This window comes from Pelodiscus sinensis, chromosome 9 (assembly GCF_052426305.1).
Source record: "Pelodiscus sinensis isolate ZL-2025 chromosome 9, ASM5242630v1, whole genome shotgun sequence".
Classification (NCBI taxonomy): domain Eukaryota; kingdom Metazoa; phylum Chordata; order Testudines; family Trionychidae; genus Pelodiscus; species Pelodiscus sinensis.
The window spans coordinates 790001-809923 of NC_143060.1; the positions used below are offsets into that span (position 1 = coordinate 790001).

Genomic DNA, 19923 nt, shown 5'->3' on the forward strand with positions numbered 1-19923 from the left:
GGGCAGGGGCTGGGGGGCGGTTGGAAGATGCAGGCGAGTCCGGGGGGGGCGGCGCTGGGGGCAGGGGCTGTCTGTCTGTCTGGCCGTCTGTGTCTCTCGCTGTCTGCCCAGCGCTGGGGGCAGGGGCTGTCTGTCTGTCTGTCCGTCTGTGTGTCTCGCTGTCTGCCCAGCGCTGGGGACGGGCTGGCTGGCTGGCCGTCTGTCTGTCTGTCTCTCACTGTCTGCCCAGCGCTGGGGGCATCTGTCTGTCTGTCTGTCCGTCTGTGTCTCTCGCTGTCTGCCCAGCGAGGGGCTGTCTGTCTGTCCGTCTGTGTCTCTCGCTGTCTGCCCAGCGCTGGGGGCAGGGGCTGTCTGTCTGTCTGGCCGTCTGTGTGTCTCGCTGTCTGCCCAGCGCTGGGGGCAGGGGCTGTCTGTCTGTCTGTCCGTCTGTGTCTCTCGCTGTCTGCCCAGCGCTGGGGCAGGGGCTGGGGGGGCGGATGGAAGATGCAGGCGATTCCGGGGGGGCGGATGGAAGATGCAGGCGAGTCCTGGGGGGCGGATGGAAGATGCAGGCGAGTCCGGGGGGGGGAGGGTAGTGTAGACATACCCTCTGGATGGAAGATGCAGGCGAGTCCGGGGGGGGGGGCGGATGGAAAATGCAGGGGAGTCTGGGGGGGGGCGGGGTGGGGGATGCAGGGGAGTCCGGGGAGGGGGGGGGATGGAAGATGCAGGCGAGTCCGGGGGGGCGGCGGATGGAAGATGCAGGCGAGTCCGGGGGGGGGGGCAGGGCGGATGGAAGATGCAGGCGAGTCCGGGGGGGGCGGCGGATGGAAGATGCAGGCGAGTCCGGGGGGGCGGATGGAAGATGCAGGCGAGTCCGGGGGGGGGCGGCGGATGGAAGATGCAGGCGAGTCCGGGGGGGGGCGGTTGGAAGATGCAGGCGAGTCCGGGGGGGGGATGGAAAATGCAGGGGAGTCGGGCGGCGGATGGAAGATGCAGGCGAGTCTGGGGGGGGGCGGCGGATGGAAGATGCAGGCGAGTCCGGGGGGGCGGCGAATGGAAGATGCAGGCGAGTCCGGGGGGGGGGGGCGGCGAATGGAAGATGCAGGCGAGTCCGGGGGGGGCGGCGGATGGAAGATTCCGGCGGGGGGTTGCTGGCTGGTGGTCTCTCTGCTGCAGGAAGCCAAGGGCAGCACAGACCCATCCGTGCCCCCGGCCCTGGCCCGCTGGCGCCCCCCTCAGGCCATGGAGGGAATTGCCTTTGTCTGAGGGGCTGTGGCTGTGGGCCGGGGGCGGGAGAGAGGGCGAAAGCCACCCCTCCCATCCCACTGGGCCGGCGGGCAGGGAGGTGAGCCCAGGGGGCTGCCTCGGCCTGGCGCCAGTCCCCTCAGCAGGGCGGTGTCTGGTCCGTCCCTTCCTGTGCCCGGGCCCGTGACCCCACAGCCGTGACCTCGTCACGCCCGCGGGAGCCAGCTGGGGCGGCCCCTCAGCCCTGGGTCCGCCGGGCGCCGGGTGCTCAGACTGGAGAGCGGTCCCGCGGTGCGTCCCGGGCCCTGGGGGGCTGGAGAGGGGTGAGCAGGGAGGATGTGCACGTCCCGCGGCGCGTTCGAAAGGGAAAGTCCTCAGGCTGCGGGTTTTCGGCAGCCCCCCCCTCGAAAAGCCGCTTTTCCTCCAAAATCAGGTTCCCTCTTTCCACCCTTCAGCGCAGGCTGGGGGGCCTTGCGCCCGCCCCCCAGCGTGGGTCGGGACCGGAGGCCTTGCTGCACTCCTGGACTAGTGCCAGCGTGGGCGTGGGCCTGGGGGCTAGGGCCAGGCCTGGCTCTCTGGGCGCCCCTGGGCGGGCGGGCGGGCGCGGAGAGGCCTGTGCCACGGGGAGCAGGGGCTGAGCAGGCTCTGAGGCTGGTGCGTCTCTGGAGCAGAGGACGAGGGGCCGGGCAAGGACGCGCCGCTGGCCCCCAACGAGATGCTGCTGGGCCTCTTCCACGGCTGCCTGCAGCAGGAGCTCAGCGACCGGGAGGTCCCCTTGGCCGACGCCGACCACGCGGCCTTCACGGCGCAGGTGCGGCAGCGGGACCGCGATGGCCGCCCAGGTAAGGGCCGAGACCGGCGGCTGGAGGGCGGGCCCCTGCCCCGCTGCAAGGCCCCCTCCCCACGGCCTGTCTCTCCGTTCCAGAAGAGCCCTCGCTGGACCCCCCTCTGCCTACGCGCCCTGGCGGCACCGGCACTGCCGGGGATGGGAGCGACTCCGCCGGCCCCCTGCAGGTACCCCCTGGGCCGCGCGCCCTCCCCGCCTGGCCGCCCCCCTCCCGTGTCTCAGCCCCGCTGGCCCCCAGCCCTCCCTTCCTGCCTGGCCGCCCCCCTCCCCTGTCTCAGCCCCGCTGGCCCCCCGCAGGTACCCCCTGGGCTGCGCGCCCTCCCCGCCTGGCCGCCCCCCTCCCGTGTCTCAGCCCCGCTGGCCCCCCGCAGGTACCCCCTGGGCTGCGCGCCCTCCCCGCCTGGCCGCCCCCCTCCTGTGTCTCAGCCCCGCTGGCCCCCCGCAGGTACCCCCTGGGCTGCGCGCCCTCCCCGCCTGGCCGCCCCCCTCCCCTGTGTCTCAGCCCCGCTGGCCCCCTGCAGGTACCCCCTGGGCCGCGCGCCCTCCCCGCCTGGCCGCCCCCCTCCCGTGTCTCAGCCCCCCTGGCCCCCCCCCGGTACCCCCCGGGCTGCGCGCCCCCCCCCCCCTGGCCGCCCCCCTCCCCTGTGTCTCAGCCCCGCTGGCCCCCAGCCCTCCCTTCCTGCCTGGCCGCCCCCTCCCCTGTGTCTCAGCCCCGCTGGCCCCAGCCCTTCCTCCCTGCCCGGCCGGCCCCCCGCCCCGCCCCCCTCCCCTGTGTCTCAGCCCCGCTGGCCCCCCGCAGGTACCCCCTGGGCCGCGCGCCCTCCCCGCCTGGCCGCCCCCCTCCCCTGTGTCTCAGCCCTGCTGGCCCCCAGCAGGTACCCCCTGGGCTGCGCGCCCTCCCCGCCCGGCCGCCCCCCTCCCCTGTGTCTCAGCCCCGCTGGCCCCCAGCCCTCCCTCCCTGCCTGGCCGCCCCCCTCCCCTGTGTCTCAGCCCCGCTGGCCCCCAGCCCTCCCTTCCTGCCTGGCCGCCCCCCTCCCCTGTGTCTCAGCCCCGCTGGCCCCCAGCCCTCCCCGCCCGGCCGCCCCCTCCCCTGTGTCTCAGCCCCGCTGGCCCCCAGCCCTCCCTTCCCTCCCCGCCTGGCCCCCCCTCCCCAGCCAGCCCTGCTGCCCCTGCAGCCCCCTCCCTGCGCGGCTCCCCCCTGCCCCCCCCTCCCCTGTGTCTCAGCCCCGCTGGCCCCCAGCCCTCCCTTCCCCTGCCGCCCCCTCCCCTGTGTCTCAGCCCCGCTGGCCCCCCGCAGGTACCCCCTGGGCTGCGCGCCCTCCCCGCCTGGCCGCCCCCTCCCCTGTGTCTCAGCCCCGCTGGCCCCCAGCCCCCCTGGGCCCCCCCTCCCTGGCCGCCCCCTCCCCAGCCCCGCTGGCCCCCCCCCCTGGGCCCCCCCTCCCCTGTCCCCTGTGTCTCAGCCCCGCTGGCCCCCCCAGCCCCCAGCCCTGCCGCCCTCCCCGCCTGGCCGCCCCCCTCCCCTGTGTCTCAGCCCCGCTGGCCCCCCGCAGGTACCCCCTGGGCTGCGCGCCCTCCCCGCCTGGCCGCCCCCCTCCCCTGTGTCTCAGCCCCGCTGGCCCCCTGCAGGTACCCCCTGGGCCGCGCGCCCTCCCCGCCTGGCCGCCCCCTCCCCTGTGTCTCAGCCCCGCTGGCCCCCCGCAGGTACCCCCTGGGCTGCGCGCCCTCCCCGCCTGGCCGCCCCCCTCCCCTGTGTCTCAGCCCCGCTGGCCCCCAGCCCCCTGGGCTGCGCGCCCTCCCCGCCTGGCCGCCCCCCTCCCCTGTGTCTCAGCCCCGCTGGCCCCCAGCCCCCTCCTTCCCCTCCCCGCCTGGCCCCCAGCCCTGTGCCTCTTCCTCCCTGCCCCCGCAGGTACCCCCTGGGCTGCGCGCCCTCCCCGCCTGGCCGCCCCCTCCCCTGTGTCTCAGCCCCGCTGGCCCCCTGCAGGTACCCCCTGGGCCGCGCGCCCTCCCCGCCTGGCCCCCCCTCCCCGTGTCTCAGCCCCGCTGGCCCCCGCAGGTACCCCCTGGGCTGCGCGCCCTCCCCGCCTGGCCGCCCCCTCCCCTGTGTCTCAGCCCCGCTGGCCCCCAGCCCTCCCTTCCTGCCCGGCTAGCCCCCCGCCCCCAGCCCCCTGGGCTGCGCGCCCTCCCCGCCTGGCCGCCCCCCTCCCGTGTCTCAGCCCCGCTGGCCCCCCGCAGGTACCCCCTGGGCTGCGCGCCCTCCCCGCCTGGCCGCCCCCCTCCTGTGTCTCAGCCCCGCTGGCCCCCAGCAGGTACCCCCTGGGCTGCGCGCCCTCCCCGCCTGGCCGCCCCCCTCCCCTGTGTCTCAGCCCCGCTGGCCCCCTGCAGGTACCCCCTGGGCTGCGCGCCCTCCCCGCCTGGCCGCCCCCCTCCCCTGTGTCTCAGCCCCGCTGGCCCCCAGCCCTCCCTCCCCGCCTGGCCGCCCCCCTCCCCTGTGTCTCAGCCCCGCTGGCCCCCAGCCCTTCCTTCCTGCCCGGCTAGCCCCCAGCCCTCAGCCCTTCCTCCCTGCCCGGCTAGCCCCCAGCCCCCAGCCCTTCCTCCCTGCCCGGCTAGCCCCCAGCCCTCCCTTCCTGCCTGGCCGCCCCCCTCCCCTGTGTCTCAGCCCCGCTGGCCCCCAGCCCTTCCTCCCTGCCCGGCTAGCCCCCAGCCCTTCCTTCCTGCCCGGCTAGCCCCCAGCCCCCAGCCCTCCCTTCCTGCCCGGCTAGCCCCCAGCCCTCCCTTCCTGCCTGGCCGGCCCCTGCCCGGGGAGCTGTGCCTGGGGGGGGAGCTGTACCGGGGAGGCAGGGGGCTGTGCCCGGGGGGAGCTGTACCGGGGGGGCGGGGGGCTGTGCCTGGGGGGGGGCTGTACCGGGGGGGCAGGGGGCTGTGCCCGGGGGGGGGGCTGTGCCTGGGGGGCGGAGGGGCTGTACCGGGGGGCGGGGGCTGTGCCTGGGGGGGGCTGTACCGGGGGGGCGGAGGGGCTGTGCCCGGGGGGAGCCGCGCCCGCGGCGTTGAGGCTGCAGCGCCTGGAGTCTGACCCGCTCTCTCGGCAGGCGGACGCGGGCCCGGCCCTGCAGTGGCGGTGCTATGCCAGGCTGGCCAGCCCCCAGCTCGTCTTCCTCACCTTCCTGCCCGCCGGCCTCCACGGTGAGCAGCGCTCTGGCGCCCCCCCCCCCGCTCTGGCTGCCCCGGCTTGGGGGCAGAGGCTGCATGGGGCGACCAGCAATGGAGGCGGGGCAGCCGACCTCTTGCCGGCCTGGCTGTTGGAGGGGCTGGGCCCAGGGCGGCTGCATGTCTCAGCACACAGAGTGTGGCTGGCAGCCAAGCCACCCCGGGCCCGAGCGCTCCCCCCCTCCCCTTCCCCCCCCGGGCCCGAGCGCTCCCCCCCCCTCCCCCGCCCCCCCCCCCTCCCCCCGGGCCCGAGCGCCCCCCCCCCCCTCCCCCTCCCCTCCCCTCCCGCCCCCCCCCCCGGGCCCGAGCGCTCCCCCCTCCCTCCCCCCCCGGGCCCGAGCGCTCCCCCCCCCTCCCCTTCCCCCCCCCCCCGGGCCCGAGCGCTCCCCCCTCCCCTTCCCCCCCGGGCCCGAGCGCTCCCCCCCCCTCCCCTCCCCCTCCCCCCCCCCCGGGCCCGAGCGCTCCCCACCCCTCCCCTCCCCCTCCCCCCCCCCGGCCCGAGCGCTCCCCCTCCCCTTCCCCCTCCCGGGCCCGAGCGCTCCCCCCTCCCCTTCCCCCCCGGGCCCGAGCGCCCCCCTCCCGCCCCCCCGGGCCCGAGCGCTCCCCCTCCCGCCCCCCGGGCCCGAGCGCTCCCCCCTCCCCCCCGGGCCCGAGCGCTCCCCTCCCCCCCCCTCCCGGGCCCGAGCGCTCCCCCCCCCCCCCCCGGGCCGAGCGCTCCCCCCTCCCCCCCCGGGCCCGAGCGCTCCCCTCCCCTTCCCCCCCCCCCCCCCCCGGCCCGAGCGCTCCCCTCCCCCCCCCCCCCCCGGGCCCGAGCGCTCCCCCCCCCCCGGGGCTTCCCCCCCCCCGGGCCCGAGCGCTCCCCTCCCCTTCCCCCTCCCCCCCGGGCCCGAGCGCTCCCTTCCCCTCCCCTCCCCCCGAGCCCCCTTCCCCCTCCCCTCCCCCCGCCTCCCTTCCCCCCTCGCCCCCCCCCGGGCCTGAGCGCTCCCCTCCCCCTCTAGACGTGCAGAAGCTGCTGGCGCCTGGGCTGGAGAAGGCTCTGAGGGAGGCCGGCTCCGCCGGGGCCGAGAACCTGGAGCCTGCGTGTGGGGAGCCGGGCCGGCCGGGGCTCCTGGAGGCAGCGGCTGCAGCAGTCCCACCGTGCCGCAGTGCGACGCCGGCCCATGGTACTGGGCCCCCCCGCGTGTTCGCAGCCCCTTCCTCAGCATGGGGGGGCCACCCGCGCCACGGCCAGACGCTGCGCAGTGCGTGCAGCCCCCCAGCCCCCGTCACCCCTGTTCTAGCCCCCCCAGCCCCCGGACAGCCCCCCTCTAGCCCCCCCAGCCCCCGTCACCCCCTGTTCTAGCCCCCCCAGCCCCCGTCACCCCCTGTTCTAGCCCCCCCAGCCCCCGGACAGCCCCCCTCTAGCCCCCCCAGCCCCCGTCACCCCCTGTTCTAGTCCCCCCAGCCCCCTCTCCCCCCACCCCTGCCCTGTTCTAGCCCCCCCAGCCCCCGTCACCCCCTGTTCTAGCCCCCCCAGCCCCCGGACAGCCCCCCTCCCCCCCAGCCCCCCAGCCCCCGGCCCCCCCACACACCCCTGTTCTAGTCCCCCCAGCCCCCGGACAGCCCCCCTCTAGCCCCCCCAGCCCCCGGACACCCCCTGTTCTAGCCCCCCCAGCCCCCGGACACCCCCTGTTCTAGCCCCCCCAGCCCCCGGACAGCCCCCTCTAGCCCCCCCAGCCCCCGGACAGCCCCTGTTCTAGCCCCCCAGCCCCCGGACAGCCCCCCTCTAGCCCCCCCAGCCCCCGGACAGCCCCTGTTCTAGCCCCCCAGCCCCCGGACACCCCCCTGTTCTAGCCCCCCAGCCCCCGGACAGCCCCCCTCTAGCCCCCCCAGCCCCCGGACAGCCCCCCTCTAGCCCCCCCAGCCCCCGTCACCCCCTGTTCTAGTCCCCCCCAGCCCCCGGACAGCCCCCCGCTAGCCCCCCCAGCCCCCGGACACCCCCTGTTCTAGTCCCCCCAGCCCCCGGAGCAGCCCCCCACCCCCCCTGCTCCCCTAGTCCCCCCCAGCCCCCGGACAGCCCCCCGCCCCCGGAGCCCCCCCCAGCCCCCCCCCCCCGGACACCCCCCTCTTCCCCCAGTCCCCCCCAGCCCCCGGACACCCCCTGTTCTAGCCCCCCCAGCCCCCGGACAGCCCCCCTCTAGCCCCCCCAGCCCCCGGACACCCCCTGTTCTAGTCCCCCCAGCCCCCGGACAGCCCCCCTCTAGCCCCCCCAGCCCACGGACAGCCCCTGTTCTAGTCCCCCCAGCCCCCGGACAGCCCCCCTCTAGCCCCCCCAGCCCCCGGACAGCCCCTGTTCTAGTAGCCCCCCCAGCCCCCGGACAGCCCCCTCTAGCCCCCCCAGCCCCCGGACAGCCCCCCTCTAGCCCCCCCAGCCCCCCCCCCAGTCACCCCCTGTTCTAGTCCCCCCAGCCCCCGTCACCCCCTGTTCTAGCCCCCCCCACAGCCCCCCCCCCCAGCCCCCGGACAGCCCCCCTCTAGCCCCCCCAGCCCCCGGACAGCCCCTGTTCTAGCCCCCCCAGCCCCCGGACAGCCCCTGTTCTAGTCCCCCCCCAGCCCCCGGACAGCCCCCCCTCTAGCCCCCCCCAGCCCCCGGACAGCCCCTGCCCTAGTCCCCCCCAGCCCCCGGACACCACCTCCTCTAGTCCCCCCCACCCCCCGGACAGGCCCCCCCTCTAGCTCCTCCGTCCTCGAGCCTCCGGACAGGCCCCCCCCTCTCCAGCCCCCCCTTTAGACCCCTCCCAGCCCCCGGACAGGCCCCCTCCAGCATGGCTGGGCCACACGCTGGCCCCAGGCGCCTGCTCCTTGGCAAGCGGGCGCTGGCTAGTCTTCCAGCAGGGTAACGGGGCTTTTCCAGAGCCAGCCAGGCCCCTGGGTCCCTGCCCGACAGGCTGTTTGGGGCACTTTGCCGCCTCCTGCCTGCTGGAGACAGCGCTGCAGGCCAGGGTGTTTGGGTCCCATGCGGAGCCCTGCCTGGTGCCTGTGGGAGGGGAGGGCAGCTGGCTAGCTGGGCCGTGGGGGGCGGGGGCCAGGCAGGGGCTAGCTGGGCCGTGGGGGGCGGGGGGCCAGGCAGGGGCTAGCTGGGCCGTGGGGGGCGGGGGCCAGGCAGGGGCTAGCTGGGCCGTGGGGGGCGGGGAAGCCCTAGGCCATTTCCCAAGGAGCTCAGCCCAGCTTGGAGGGGAGGGGCACAGGGGCTCTTGGGGCGGGTGCCGGGGCGCTGAGCTGCGTGGGCAGAGCCTAGGGGAAGTGCCCAGCCGGCCTGGCGTGCCCTGTGGGGCGGGTGCCGGGGCGCTGAGCTGCGGGGGTAGAGCCATGGGGAAGTGCCCAGCTGGCCTGGCGTGCCCTGTGGGGCGGGGAGGGGCTCGTGGGGCGGGTGCCGGGGCGCTGAGCTGCGTGGGCAGAGCCTAGGGGAAGTGCCCAGCCGGCCTGGCGTGCCCTGTGGGGCGGGGAGGGGCTCGTGGGGCGGGTGCCGGGGCGCTGAGCTGGGTGGGCAGAGCCTAGGGGAAGTGCCCAGCCGGCCTGGCGCGCCCTGTAGCCCGGGGAGGGGCTCGTGGGGCGGGTGCCGGGGCGCTGAGCTGCGTGGGCAGAGCCTAGGGGAAGTGCCCAGCCGGCCTGGCGCGCCCTGTGGGGCGGGGAGGGGCTCGTGGGGCGGGTGCCGGGGCGCTGAGCTGCGTGGGCAGAGCCATGGGGAAGTGCCCAGCCAGCCTGGCGCGCCCTGTGGCCCGGGGAGGGGCTCGTAGGGCGGGTGCCGGGGCGCTGAGGTGCGTGGGCAGAGCCTAGGGGAAGTGCCCAGCCGGCCTGGCGCGCCCTGTGGCCCGGGGAGGGGCTCGTGGGGCGGGTGCCGGGGCGCTGAGCTGGGTGGGCAGAGCCTAGGGGAAGTGCCCAGCCGGCCTGGCGCGCCCTGTGGCCCGGGGAGGGGCTCGTGGGGCGGGTGCCGGGGCGCTGAGCTGCGTGGGCAGAGCCTAGGGGAAGTGCCCAGCCGGCCTGGCGCGCCCTGTGGCCCGGGGAGGGGCTCGTGGGGCGGGTGCCGGGGCGCTGAGCTGGGTGGGCAGAGCCTAGGGGAAGTGCCCAGCCGGCCTGGCGCGCCCTGTGGCCCGGGGAGGGGCTCGTGGGACGGGTGCCGGGGCGCTGAGCTGGGTGGGCAGAGCCTAGGGGAAGTGCCCAGCCGGCCTGGCGCGCCCTGTAGCCCGGGGAGGGGCTCGTGGGGCGGGTGCCGGGGCGCTGAGCTGGGTGGGCAGAGCCTAGGGGAAGTGCCCAGCCGGCCTGGCGTGCCCTGTGGCCCGGGGAGGGGCTCGTGGGGCGGGTGCCGGGGCGCTGAGCTGCGTGGGCAGAGCCTAGGGGAAGTGCCCAGCCGGCCTGGCGCGCCCTGTAGCCCGGGGAGGGGCTCGTGGGGCGGGTGCCGGGGTGCTGAGCTGCGTGGGCAGAGCCATGGGGAAGTGCCCAGCCAGCCTGGCGCGGCCTGTGGCCCGGGGAGGGGCTCGTGGGGCGGGTGCCGGGGCGCTGAGGTGCGTGGGCAGAGCCTAGGGGAAGTGCCCAGCCGGCCTGGCGCGCCCTGTGGCCCGGGGAGGGGCTCGTGGGGCGGGTGCCGGGGCGCTGAGGTGCGTGGGCAGAGCCTAGGGGAAGTGCCCAGCCGGCCTGGCGCGCCCTGTAGCCCGGGGAGGGGCTCGTGGGGCGGGTGCCAGGGCGCTGAGCTGGGTGGGCAGAGCCTAGGGGAAGTGCCCAGCCGGCCTGGCGCGCCCTGTGGCCCGGGGAGGGGCTCGTGGGGCAGGTGCCGGGGCGCTGAGGTGCGTGGGCAGAGCCTAGGGGAAGTGCCCAGCTGGCCTGGCGCGCCCTGTGGCCCGGGGAGGGGCTCGTGGGGCGGGTGCCGGGGCGCTGAGCTGCGGGGCAGAGCCTAGGGGAAGTGCCCAGCCGGCCTGGCGCGCCCTGTAGCCCGGGGAGGGGCTCGTGGGGCGGGTGCCGGGGTGCTGAGCTGCGTGGGCAGAGCCTAGGGGAAGTGCCCAGCCGGCCTGGCGCGCCCTGTGGGGCGGGTGCCGGGGCGCTGAGCTGCGGGGCAGGCTGGCGTCTCGGGCCGTCAGAGGGGTCTTGCCTCTCCAGAAGGGAGCCGGGCGCCAGAGGAGCCGGGCGCCGGCCCCCGGAGGGACGTGCACGTCTCCTTCAGCCGCCAGGCCTCGCAGCCCGAGCTGGGCGACTGCCCCCGGCTCCACTGCCCCGTCTACGTCTACAGCTGCTCCCTGGAGCTGCTGCGGGAGCAGCTGGTCAGCCCCTGGACACACCGGCCGCCACAGGACATCGTCTTCAGGTGAGGCCGGCGCTGCTGCTCGGCCCCCAGCCCTCCCCTCCGGGGCCTGCCTGCGAGAGGGGCTGGCCCCACGGGCTGGGCTGACGCTGCTGCGGCTGCTGCTCTTTCCCAGGTCCCAGCTCCAGGAGCGCCCCCCCAGCGAGCACAGGCACAAGGAGGTGGGGAGTTACTGCACCCTCCTGCAGGAGCACTGGCACCAGTGCTACGTGAGAGGTGAGGAGGGGCGGGGCCGGGCCGGGGCCGGGGTGGGCCCGCTCGCGAGGCTCAGCCGCCTCTCCCCCAGGCCTGTTCCGGAGCCTGCAGCAGTCGCAGAGCGTCAGCTCCCAGGACCTGCTCACCGCCATGGACTACTGTGAGGAGCTGCTGCAGGAGATCGATATCACTGCCTTCCTGCTGACCCTCTGCAGCCACGTGCGGGCCTTCCGCCAGAGCCACCGCCACGGCCCCACGCCCCCCCGGGAGCGGGGCACCCTCGGCTCGCAATCCAGGTGCCAGCAGGAGGGTTCCATGTGGGGTGGGAGGGGGGCCGGGCGCCTGGGCGCAAAGCGGCCGACATGTCTGCACAGCGGGCTCCGTGGCTGGCGCCTGCGTGCTGAGCCCAGGGCAGCGGCGCGGCTGCAGCGCCATGAGCCCAGCCCCTGCGGCTCCGCGCTCTCAGCGGCGCGGCTGCAGCGCCATGAGCCCGGCCCCTGTGGCTCCGCGCTCTCAGCGGCGCGGCTGCAGCGCCATGAGCCCGGCCCCTGCGGCTCCGCGCTCTCAGCGGCGCGGCTGCAGCGCCATGAGCCCGGCCCCTGCGGCTCCGCGCTCTCAGCGGCGCGGCTGCAGCGCCATGAGCCCGGCCCCTGCGGCTCCGCGCTCTCAGTGGCGCGGCGGGACGGCCGGGCTGGGGGGCGGGCGCGGGCGGAGGCGGGATGCTCTGCCGGTGCTCGTTGCAGTGCGGAGATGGAGGACTACAGCGAGCAGGAGCCCGAGGGGCTCTCGTGCCCCGCCCAGGAGCCCAAGAACAGCACCGGCTCCAGCTGCTGCCGGGAGTTCCCCCTCTCCCTGCTGGCGAGCGGCCAGCCCTGCCAGGTGCACCCGGACTTGCAGCAGATCATCCAGGTGAGGGAGCAGAGTGGGGGGTGGCGGGCGGAGCCGCTGGGGCTGCCTCCCGCTCACCCCCCCTTTCTCTCCGCAGGACAAGTTCCTGGAGATCGGCAGTTTGCATTTCAAGCCAGTGCTGTCGAATCCTCATTATTTCTTCTACTGCCCGCCCTGCTCCAAGAAAGAGGTGGGGGGCAGGGGAGGCTGCGGTCCAGGTGCCTGGGCCTGGGGCTGGGACGGGGAAGCCAGGTTGGGATGGGACGGGCTGGGGCTGGGCCTGCTCAGGGCCAATTGCTCAAGCCAGGGCTCCCTACAGCCCCAGACCGGGGACCTTCCCAACAGGCCACACACCAGCCACACTGAGCGCGCCAGCTGCCGATCCGGCCAGCAGGAACCTCACGAGCAAAACCCCCCAGACACCCCAGCTCCCCCTGTGCCCCAGTCAGCCCCGGGCCTATCACAGGTGAGGGGCTATAGAACCCGATCTCACCCACCCCCAACGGGTCCTCCCCATCCCAAAGAAGCAGCCCCAGATCCCGGTCAGTTCACTGAGTGGATCTTACCCACAAGAGCGCGCTGGGCCCGTCCTTTAGTACCTAAAATCTAAAGACAGGAAAGGTGGCGAGTGAGGCTGCTCAGGAGAACACGTTACATGCGCCAGTCGCCCAGGTCCGGACGCAGGCTCTCAGCAGAGCTGTTCCAAGCTGCCGGCTCCGAAGTCTCTGGCGCGCATCCTACGTCAGGGCGGGTCGGCAGCCCTCCCGCGCGCTGCCCCCGCCAGGCTGCGTCTGGGATCAGCAGTGAGATTGAAGACAGGGTGGAGTCGGCCTCCTGGCGCTCTACGTCCATCCCTGGGCTCTCCCAAGCCAGAGCGGGTCACGTGGCCCGGTGACCTGTCTGTGTTCCACATGCCGGCAGCCGTTCTGCCCTGGCTGATCTGCAGGTGCCCGGACGCCTCCCTCAGGTGTGTCGGGCCACTGAGAGCCCTGCTAGCGAGCAGAGTCCTCCACTGACCAGTCCTTTACAGCAGGCAGCCCAGGGACACTCAGCACCAGCCAGAGCCCACGCTCAACCCCACACGCAGACGTGGCACAAGCACACGAGTAGCAGACGTAGGGTCAGTAGGACAGGAGCTGTCACGTGACACCTCCCGTGGCCCCTTTGTACGGACTTGGGGCAAACACCCCCCGGGCGCGGCCGTGATCTGGCTGCTCCCCTTAAAATCCGGTAACGTGACACAGGACTCCTGAGGAGGGAAGTGCCCTTGGGGGCCTGGAGCAGCCTGCCCCGCCCGACGGACATCAGGCTGTTCTCCCTGTGCAGGAGGAGGCCAGCCGGGACCCGGCGGACAGGAAGGACAGCGAGGACTTGGACGGCTCGGAAGCTGAACTGGCCGGTGAAGAAGGTAGCTCGCTCTCCTCCAGCTGGAGACCTTGTGCCAGGCTGGGCTGCCCTCAGTGCCCTGCGTAGCTCGGGGAGCAGCGGGACGTGCTGTGTGGGAGCAGGGCCAGGGCGTGTGGAGCTGCAGTCTGGCTGGGGGCGGGTGGCTGGTGGGAGCAGGGCCAGGGACAGACAGAGTTGCAGTTGGGTGGGGGGCCTATGGGAGCCAAGCCAGGCGGAGCTGCAGTCGGGCCGGGGGCGGGTGGCCAGTGGGAGCGGGGGTGGGCGGAGCCGCAGTCGGGCCGGGGGCAGGTGACCAGTGGGAGCGGGGGCGGGCGGAGCCACAGTCGGGCCGGGGGCGGGTGACCAGTGGGAGCGGGGGTGGGCGGAGCCGCAGTCGGGCCGGGGGCGGGTGACCAGTGGGAGCGGGGGTGGGCGGAGCCGCAGTCGGGCCGGGGGCGGGTGGCCAGTGGGAGCGGGGGTGGGCGGAGCCACAGTCGGGCCGGGGGCGGGTGGACAGTGGGAGCGGGGGCGGGCGGAGCCACAGTCGGGCCGGGGGCAGGTGACCAGTGGGAGCGGGGGTGGGCGGAGCTGCAGTCGGGCCGGGGGCGGGTGGCCAGTGGGAGCGGGGGGTGGGCGGAGCCGCAGTGGGGCCGGGGGTGGGCGGAGCCGCAGTCGGAGCGGGGGCGGGTGGCCAGTGGGAGCGGGGCGGGCGGAGCCGCAGTCGGGCTGGGGGCAGGTGGCCAGTGGGAGCGGGGGTGGGCGGAGCCGCAGTCGGGCCGGGGGCGGGTGGCCAGTGGGAGCGGGGGTGGGCGGAGCCACAGTCGGGCCGGGGGCGGGTGGACAGTGGGAGCAGGGGCGGGCGGAGCCACAGTCGGGCCGGGGGCGGGTGACCAGTGGGAGCGGGGGTGGGCGGAGCTGCAGTCGGGCCGGGGGCGGGTGGCCAGTGGGAGCGGGGGTGGGCGGAGCCGCAGTCGGGCCGGGGGCAGGTGACCAGTGGGAGCAGGGGTGGGCGGAGCCGCAGTCGGGCCGGGGGCGGATGGCCAGTGGGAGCGGGGGTGGGCAGAGCCGCAGTTGGGCCGGGGGCGGATGGCCAGTGGGAGCGGGGGTGGGCGGAGCCGCAGTCGGGCCGGGGGCAGGTGGCCAGTGGGAGCGGGGGTGGGCGGAGCCGCAGTCGGGCCGGGGGCGGGTGGCCAGTGGGAGCGGGGGTGGGCGGAGCCGCAGTCGGGCCGGGGGCGGGTGGCCAGGGGGAGCGGGGGTGGGCGGAGCCGCAGTCAGGCCGGGGGCAGGTGGCCAGGGGGAGCGGGGGGGGGGCGGAGCCACAGTCGGGCCGGGGGCGGGTGGCCAGTGGGAGCGGGGGTGGGCGGAGCCGCAGTCGGCCCGCGGGCGGGTGGCCAGTGGGAGCGGGGCGGGCGGAGCCGCAGTCGGAGCGGGGGCGGGTGGCCAGTGGGAGCGGGGGCGGGCGGAGCCGCAGTCGGGCCGGGGGCGGGTGGCCAGTGGGAGCGGGGGCGGGCGGAGCCGCAGTCGGGCCGGGGGCGGGTGGCCAGTGGGAGCGGGGGTGGGCGGAGCCGCAGTCGGGCCGGGGGCAGGTGGCCAGGGGGAGCGGGGGTGGGCGGAGCCGCAGTCGGAGCGGGGGCGGGTGGCCAGTGGGAGCGGGGGTGGGCGGAGCCGCAGTCGGGCCGGGGGCGGGTGACCAGTGGGAGCGGGGCGGGCGGAGCCGCAGTCGGGCCGGGGGCAGGTGGCCAGTGGGAGCGGGGCGGGCGGAGCCGCAGTCGGGCCGGGGGCGGGTGGCCAGTGGGAGCGGGGGTGGGCGGAGCCGCAGTCGGAGCGGGGGTGGGCGGAGCCGCAGTCGGGCCGGGGGCGGGTGGCCAGTGGGAGCGGGGCGGGCGGAGCCGCAGTCGGGCCGGGGGCGGGTGGCCAGTGGGAGCGGGGGTGGGCGGAGCCGCAGTGGGAGCGGGGGTGGGCGGAGCCGCAGTCGGGCCGGGGGCAGGTGACCAGTGGGAGCGGGGCGGGCGGAGCCGCAGTCGGGCCGGGGGCAGGTGGCCAGTGGGAGCGGGGCGGGCGGAGCCGCAGTCGGGCCGGGGGCGGGTGGCCAGTGGGAGCGGGGGTGGGCGGAGCCGCAGTCGGGCCGGGGGCGGGTGGCCAGTGGGAGCGGGGCGGGCGGAGCCGCAGTCGGGCCGGGGGCGGGTGGCCAGTGGGAGCGGGGGTGGGCGGAGCCGCAGTGGGAGCGGGGGTGGGCGGAGCCGCAGTCGGGCCGGGGGCAGGTGACCAGTGGGAGCGGGGCGGGCGGAGCCGCAGTCGGGCCGGGGGCAGGTGGCCAGTGGGAGCGGGGCGGGCGGAGCCGCAGTCGGGCCGGGGGCGGGTGGCCAGTGGGAGCGGGGGTGGGCGGAGCCGCAGTCGGGCCGGGGGTGGGCGGAGCCGCAGTCGGGCCGGGGGCAGGTGGCCGGCAGAGCTGCGGTTGGGCCAGGGGCAGGTGGCCAGTGGGAGCCAAGCCAGGCAGAGCCACGGTGCCGGGGGCGGCCAGCCGGCGGGAGCAGGGCCGGGGATGGGCGGAGCTGGGGGGGCACCGGGGCCGGGCCGTCCTGCGCTGGAGCGGAGCCGTGCTGTGTGCGCAGGGGCCCTGTCTGGCTGCTGCATCGCCACGGAGAGCGACGCGGAGCTGGAGGTGGAGTACCGGGAGAAGCTGGAGCACGAGGTGCCGGACGCGGGCTCCCTCTCGGACTCCAACACGGTGAACCACGAGGAGGACTCGCTCAGCGTGCTGGGCGGAGACTCGCTGCAGGAGCAGGAGCTGCTGGAGCAGGAGATGCCGCCGCTCTTTGTGCACCTGACCTGCTCCGTGAAGCTGCGGAGCCAGCACAGCTCCATGCCGGTGCGGTCGCTGCCCACCTGCCTGGGTAAGAGCCGCTTCGGGGCTGCCAGGCGCCGGCCGGCCGGGAGCCTCAGCCTTTGCCGGAGGCTGGAGGCCGGGCCCTTCCCGCACCGCGCTGGCGTCCTCAGCCTGCCGGCCCCGGGCTGCTGCACACAAACCGCGGGGGCCCAGCTCCCCGGCATCCCGGGCCCCTCCCGCCGGCCAGGGTTCAGGCCAGGGCCCCGGGCCAGCCCCCGCCTCTGACCGGCTGCCTTCCGCAGGGGAAGTGCTGAGCTGCCTGGACAGCTGCCAGGCCCTGGCCACCATCGACCTCAGCGACCTCTGCGTGACTCTGGACGTCTTCGTGCTCACCTTGCCGCTGGAGATCGAAGGGGCAAACGCTGAGCTTCAGCACAACAGGTGGGTGTGGGCAGGTCCGGCTCCCCCGGCCGCCCCCCTGTTCCCCCCGCCCCCCGGCCGCCCCCGGCCGGCCGCCGCCCCCCTGTTGCCCCCGGCCGGCCGCCGCCCCCCTGTTGCCCCCGGCCGGCCGCCGCCCCCCTGTTCCCCCCGGCCGGCCGCCGCCCCCGAGCCGGTCAGCTTCGGGCGGGGGGTACGTCAGGGGTGTCCGCTGTCGGGCCAGCTGTACGCTCTGGCGATCGAGCCCTTCCTCTGTCTCCTCCGTTGGAGGTTGACGGGGTTGGTGCTCCGAGAGCCGGAGCTGCGGCTGGTCCTGTCGGCGTACGCCGATGACGTGCTCCTCGTGGTCCAGGACCCGGGTGACCTGGCGCGGGTGGGGTCTTGCCAAGCTGTTTACTCGGCAGCCTCCTCTGCCCAGGTCAACTGGGTCAAGAGCTCTGGCCTGGTGGTCGGGGACGGGTGACGGGCCGGCTCCCTCCCACCCGCGCTTCAGGCCATCAGGTGGAGTGCGGGTCCGCTGCTCTATCTGGGCGTCTATTTATCCGCCACGCATCCCTCTCCGCCGGAGAACTGGCAGGGATTGGAGGCCAGGGTGGCTGAGCGGCTGCGGAGATGGGCAGGGCTGCTCCGGTGTCTCTCCCTTCGCGGGAGGGCGCTGGTGCTAAACCAGCTGGTCCTGTCCATGCTCTGGCTCAACACCCTGCGCCCGGCCCCGGAGGTCCTGGCCAAGCTCCCGAGGGCAGCTTTGGGGTTCCTTTGGCCAGGAGTGCACTGGGTCTCTGCAGGGGTCCTATCACTCCCCCTGGAGGAGGGGGGCCAGGGCCTGGTCTGCGTGCGCAGCCAGGTCCGGACCTTCCGCCTCCAGGCCCTGCAGAGACTCCTCTTCAGTGCAGGTAGTCCGGCACGGGGCACCTTGGCGCGCACCTTCCCCCGCCGCCTCCGAGGGCTCCGATACGACCGGCAGCTCTTTTTTATCCACCCGAGGGGCCTCCCGCGAGACCTCCCAGAGCTGCCGGAATTCTACCAGGACCTCCTCCAGACCTGGAAGCTGTTTCTGGCGACCAGGTCCGTTGTGGCCTCCGAGGGGGCAGACCTCCTCGCGGAGCCCCTGCTCCACAATCCAGCCTTGTGCGTGCAGGTGGCGGAGTCTCCCTCGGGGCGCCGGAGGCTGATCCTGGCAGAAACCACCAAGGGCAGAGACCTCCTGGACTACGACAGGGGGGACTGGGTGAACCCCCGGGCGCTCGCTTGGCGCATGGGGCTCTCCACCCCCCGAACCCCCCTGCGCCTACTCCAGGAGGTGAAGGCGGCTTTGCCACGGCCCGCTCTCAGCCTCCTGCAGAGAGCCCTGCGAGAGGGGACGCCCCGCCCCTCCCCTCCCCTCCTGCAAAGCCTCCGTCCCTTTTTATTGGACCCCTGTTCCGCGGGCCCCCCCGGCCTCCCCACTCCTGGACTCCCAGCAGGCTGCAAAATCTGCAGCCAGTCTGTTTCCGGACCGCGCCCAGGGAACAGCTGTACACGCTCGTGCTCCACACTCTGCATCTCCCACCCTCGTGTCCCGCCCCGATTCCAAGTGGCGGGACTAAGACCTATGGAGGGTGGGGACCCCGATGGGCCGGTGTGTGCTCCACCTTAGTTCCACGGGGCCGTGAGCACGGGCGTGTACCTGGCGCGGTTCACCCCATCCCGGACACCTGCCCCTTCTGCGGCGAGGGAGAACCTGGCCCACGCTGCAGCCCCTATTCCGGCTCCTCCAGAACCTCCTGCTGAGGGTCTGGCTGCACTTCTCCCCTCCCCTCTTCATTTACGCACACCCATCCGTGGCCCCAGAGTCGCGAGGCCTCGTCACCCTCCTGCCCTGGCGAAAGCTGCCGTCTGTAGCCCCAGGAGGAGGGTGCTGGGCGGGGGGTTCCCTGCGACTGGGGGGCCTATTTCCGCTCCTCCCTCGTGTCACGACTCCGGGCAGAGTTCCTCCGGGCGGCGCCCGCTGGCTCCATCGACGGCTGTGAGGAGCGATGGGCGCTGGCCGGGCTCTCTGCTCCGTGTCCCCGTCCGGCTCCCTAGTTAGAACCCTGTAGCCCGCACTCCTTCCCCCTTTGTCATTAGTGTCCAAGTAATTAACTGAACCACGGGTCCAGTCGGCCCTCCCGTAAGGCTGCCCCAACCCCCAACCCCTAACCCCCAACCCTTAACCCTACCCCTAACCCCAACCCCTAACCCCCAACCCTACCCCCAACCCCTAACCCTAAGACTTAACCCTAACCCCCAACCCCTAACCCTAACCCCCAACCCTACCCCTAACCCTAAGACTTAACCCTAAGCCCTAACCCCAACCCCCAACCCCTAACCCTAACCCCCAACCCTTAACCCCCAACCCTACCCCCAACCCCTAACCCTAACCCTAACCCCCAACCCTTAACCCCCAACCCTACCCCCAACCCCTAACCCTAACCCTAACCCCCAACCCTTAACCCCCAACCCTACCCCCAACCCCTAACCCTAACCCCAACGCTTAACCCCCAACCCTACCCCCAACCCCTAACCCTAACCCTAACCCCCAACCCTTAACCCCCAACCCTACCCCCAACCCCTAACCCTAACCCCCAACCCTTAACCCCCAACCCTACCCCCAACCCCTAACCCTACCCCTAACCCCAACCCCTAACCCCCAACCCTACCCCCAACCCCTAACCCTAAGACTTAACCCTAACCCCCAACCCCTAACCCCCAACCCTACCCCTAACCCTAAGACTTAACCCTAAGCCCTAACCCCAACCCCCAACCCCTAACCCTAACCCCCAACCCTACCCCCAACCCCTAACCCTAACCCTAACCCCCAACCCTTAACCCCCAACCCTACCCCCAACCCCTAACCCTAACCCCCAACCCTTAACCCCCAACCCTACCCCCAACCCCTAACCCCAAGCCTAACCCTAAGCCCTAGCCCTAGCCATGGTTTCAAATAAACCTATTCCCCCCCCCCTCCCCCGGCCGGCCGCCCCCTATTCCTCCCGGCCGGCCTCCCTCAATTGCCCCGGGCCGGCCGTCCCCATTCGCCCCAGCCAGCCGTGCCGGTCCCCACATTCCACCCAAATTTCCCCAGTCCAGCTGCCCCGGCTTCCCCCCATTCCCTGAGTCCAGCGTCCCTAGCTCCCTTGATTCCCCCGGCCTTCCCCGATTCCCCCGGGGCAGCCCCCACAGCTCCCCAGTCGCCCCAATTCTCCCAGGCCGGCTCCTCCCGCTCTAGAGACGAGCAAGGGGGTCCCCTCCTGCAGAACCAGACTGCTCTGATCCGCGGCCCCCGGCCTCTCCTCCCCGGCTGTGGGAGAAAGGCCCCCTCCCCCTTCCACGTCTGCTCGGCCCTGCGCTGCGCCTGAGGCTCCCGCCCCTCTCCTGCCGCGGCAGGTACACGTCGGAGAGCAGCGTCTCCTGCGCCCGCTCGCCCGGGCAGCCCTCCTCCCTGCGCTCCGAGGAGGACCCGCTGCACCGCCTGGAGCGGCTGCCGTCCACAGGAGGCCAGAGGTACGGTGCCCCCGGGCTGGCGGCCAGGCTGGCGGCTGGGCCCCCGGGCATGACCCT

The 19923-nt window shown here is 75.1% G+C and overlaps 1 protein-coding gene across 1 annotated transcript in view; it reads left to right on the top strand.

Moving 5' to 3' along the window:
* Window positions 1-19923, top strand: part of SZT2 (SZT2 subunit of KICSTOR complex) — a 183277-nt gene that overhangs the window by 84494 nt on the left and 78860 nt on the right. The window contains 14 exon segments of the mRNA XM_089780666.1: window positions 1877-2069; window positions 2153-2241; window positions 2520-2669; window positions 5161-5254; window positions 6277-6441; window positions 10409-10613; window positions 10726-10826; window positions 10897-11101; window positions 11549-11714; window positions 11791-11883; window positions 13020-13101; window positions 15692-15973; window positions 16209-16347; window positions 19750-19866. Of these exon segments, the coding sequence (XP_089636792.1) occupies window positions 1877-2069; window positions 2153-2241; window positions 2520-2669; window positions 5161-5254; window positions 6277-6441; window positions 10409-10613; window positions 10726-10826; window positions 10897-11101; window positions 11549-11714; window positions 11791-11883; window positions 13020-13101; window positions 15692-15973; window positions 16209-16347; window positions 19750-19866 (2081 nt within the window).